Here is a 3422-nt window from a genome sequence, read left to right on the forward strand (position 1 = left end):
TAAAAGACACCATTTCGAGCGTGGCCGTTTTCGTGCGGGTGACACGTAAAAGCACCCACTACACTCTCTGAGTGGTTGGCGTTAGGAAGGGCATCCAGCTGTAGAAACTCTGCCAAATCAGACTGGAGCCTGGTGTTGCCATCCGGTTTCACCAGTCCTCAGTCAAATCGTCCAACCCATGCTAGCATGGAAAGCGGACGTTAAACGATGATGATGATGATATAGTCAATTCAATGAACAAACAATTCAAAAAACAAAAAAAAAAACACAAAGAGAAAGAAAAGAACTTACATGATGACATGCACAAGAGTTATGTTAGCTTGACACTTGGTGAAAATAGGGGGTTTTTAATGTTTCAAGCATGGTGCTTCATCAGAAAGGAGAAAGGGAAAAGTCCAAAGAAGAAAGAAAATCACCAACAGCCCATGTGTGGCTACATTTCTGAAGTGAACAGAAGTGGAAGGAGATAGAGAAAGTGGATTTTTGGGACAGGAGAGTGAAGAATGGTCAGTATGTGTGTGTGTGTGGTAGTAACTATGTGTGTATGGTAGTAACTGTGTGTGTGTGTATGGTAGGATCTGTGTGTGTGTTAGTACTTATGTGCATTAGTGTTTGCGTTTATGTGTATGTTAGTGTTTATACATACACACACACTATGGGCTTCTTTCAGTTTCTGTCTACCAAATCCATGCACAAGGCTTTGGTCAGCTGAAGGCTATAGTAGAAGACACTTGCCCAAGGTGTCACGCAGTAGGACTGAACCTACTAACCATGGGAAGTAAAACTTATAAGTGGGATAAATTTGACAATGTTTTTATGTCTTCTTTTGTCAGTTTTCAGGGACAACTTGATGTATTGGTGGACAGTGAAGAATTAGAGTGCATAAAGATTAAAGTTGTAACAGAAAAAGTTAGTTAACATCGAGGACAGGAAGCCATCCAAATATTGGAAAAGAGTTGCTTGTACCATGATGATTCACACCTGCTATCAAACTGTCATTATCATGATTGCTGCTCAATATACTGTAAACACAGTAAAGGCTCTAAGAATGTCATGAACAGTTGCAACGGACACTATGAAGCTGTGGCCAGTGGAAGGGATACAGTAGACATTCTGACTGTGTCTGCATGCTGGTATTCATCCCCACATCTTTGAACAGAGCCTTAGGCTCAGTTCAAACCACTATGTAAAGTACTGGAGACTGTGATCAAATCCTGGGAGAAGAAGGTTGCTGCTGGAAGGTTGTATGTGTGGCAGCAGGATTTGGTTCCTAGTTGTACCTTGGGAAAGAGTCAGAAATGGTTGTTGGAGAATTTCTAAGACTTCACCAGCCCAATTTCTGGCTTCCTAATTCCCTTGATTGTAATCCCAAGCTGGTATCAAAGATCAAGAAAGATCTTCCCAAGTAGAAGCTAAAAGCAGCTACTTTGAGTAAACTTATTTCCCAACCATAACCTAGTTGATATTTTCTTGATTTTTTGAAATACTTAATTTTTTTCTATCCATGCAAGCTGTCAAAGTTAACCCAAACACTCTGTATATACTTATAAACTTTATATTTTCTGCTTGGCATTTTTCATATCTTTTATCTGTTTGTCATTAGATTGCAGCCACTCACTGCCTTGAAGAAGTCTTTTAGTTGAATGAATCAAACCCAGTACTTATTCTACTGGTTTCTTTTGCCAAACCATTAAGTTACAGGAACATAAATACACCAACTGGTGTTGGTGTTTGTTTGTTTATAGTTTCAGCTTAGAGCTGCGGCCATGCTGATGCACCGCCGTGTGCTTATGATTGGAGACAAACACACACATATGTGTGTATATGATGGATTTCTTTCAATTTCCCTCTACCAAATCCATTCACAAGACTTCAGTCAGTCCAAGGTTATAGTAGAAGACACTTGCCCAAGGTGTCACACAGTGGGAAGCAAACTTCTTACCACATAGCCATATGTCTTTTCTATGGCTTCCCTTTATATACGTTATTATGCACATAGATATATCCTGTTTTCATATGTATAGATATATTTTAATTTATATTTATATACATGTCTATGCATTCTTTTATAGGATTTACATGGTTGTTCCTTATATATATATATATACTTTTCCTATGGGTTTATTTATTTTTTATATGCACCATTTTGAAATACCTTATATTATATAGGCATTGATATATTCTATATTCTATGCATACTGGTATATTTTTATATGTTTATAAATGTTTACTAATTTTTTTCATTCTGTGACTGGTTTTTCTAGATTTGTACCTCCCAACTTTTTTTAGCCATTTTTCGTGCAACAGTTTTATACATTCGTATTTATGACTTTAGTATGCTTGTCATAATTAATTACTTAACTGTCATGGTTATTTTCTAGTTTTTAATTTATCCTGTGTATTTTGCTTAGTTTCTGATTTTTCTTATCTACTGTGTTCTTTCCACCTCTCCCTTCTCTCTATACCTAGACCTTTTCTCCTTTAGTTAACTGACCTCTGTAAACATACCTTTTCCTTTTTGAATGTTACTTGCCTACTGAGAATGAATCCCATTGGCCATAGAGACAGAGAGATAGATATATACCCAGAGGCAATGAGGTACTAACCAACTACAGGTAGTAAGCTACGAAATTTTAACATTTGAGCAATCAGTTTTTACTGGCTAAACTTACCCTTCTCTTTGTGACAATGTAAGCAATTGCAGGTAATTAGACCTGAGGAAAAGCTAAAGTGTGTTTATATGTGGTACGAATTATGTAAGACCTGTTAAGTTTAGTTTGGAATCGTTTGTAGTCTTGATTTACCTTCTCCATTTTCTTATACACTTTGATGTAGCAAAGTTCATGAGAAACTGTAAGTAGCAGTCATGTTACTGAAATTTTCATCAATTTCAATATATGTTGAAGTGTATAACAAATGCCTGTTAATAAATGTTAATCATGTATTATCTGCTTTTTGTCATCTATACAAGCTGTATAAAGGCTTGATATTTACTAACTCCTTATACCAGGATCTTTTTGGATCACACTACTCTGTTACTACACACACATGTATACACATATATATATATTCTTCCATACACACACACACATATATATACATATACATTTCTGTCCTCATTCTTGAAAAAGTGCCACACCCTAACAGTTGAGGGAACCCGTGGAAGAGGTAGGCCCAGGAAGACCTGGGCTGAGGTGGTGAGGCAAGACCTTCGTACATTGGGCCTCACCGAGGCGATGACTACGGACCGAGACCTTTGGAAATGTGCTGTGCGTGAGAAGACCCGGCAAGCCAAGTAAGATCGTTGCCAGTGCCCCTGGACTGGTTCTTGTGCGGGTGGCACATGAGATGCACCATTTTGAGCGTGGCCGTTGCCAGTACCGCCTGACTGGCTCCTGTAGGATTTTCGAGCGAGATCGTTG

The 3422-nt window shown here is 38.1% G+C and overlaps 1 protein-coding gene across 1 annotated transcript in view; it reads left to right on the forward strand.

Moving 5' to 3' along the window:
* LOC106877038 (tyrosine-protein kinase Btk29A) overlaps positions 1-3422 on the forward strand; it is a 158697-nt gene that overhangs the window by 1867 nt on the left and 153408 nt on the right. Inside the window, exon 2 of the mRNA XM_052972577.1 lies at positions 834-909. Coding sequence (XP_052828537.1) covers positions 834-909 — 76 coding nt within the window. The remainder of the gene's footprint in view (positions 1-833; positions 910-3422) is intronic.

This window comes from Octopus bimaculoides, chromosome 13 (genome assembly GCF_001194135.2).
Source record: "Octopus bimaculoides isolate UCB-OBI-ISO-001 chromosome 13, ASM119413v2, whole genome shotgun sequence".
NCBI classification, from domain to species: Eukaryota; Metazoa; Mollusca; class Cephalopoda; order Octopoda; family Octopodidae; genus Octopus; species Octopus bimaculoides.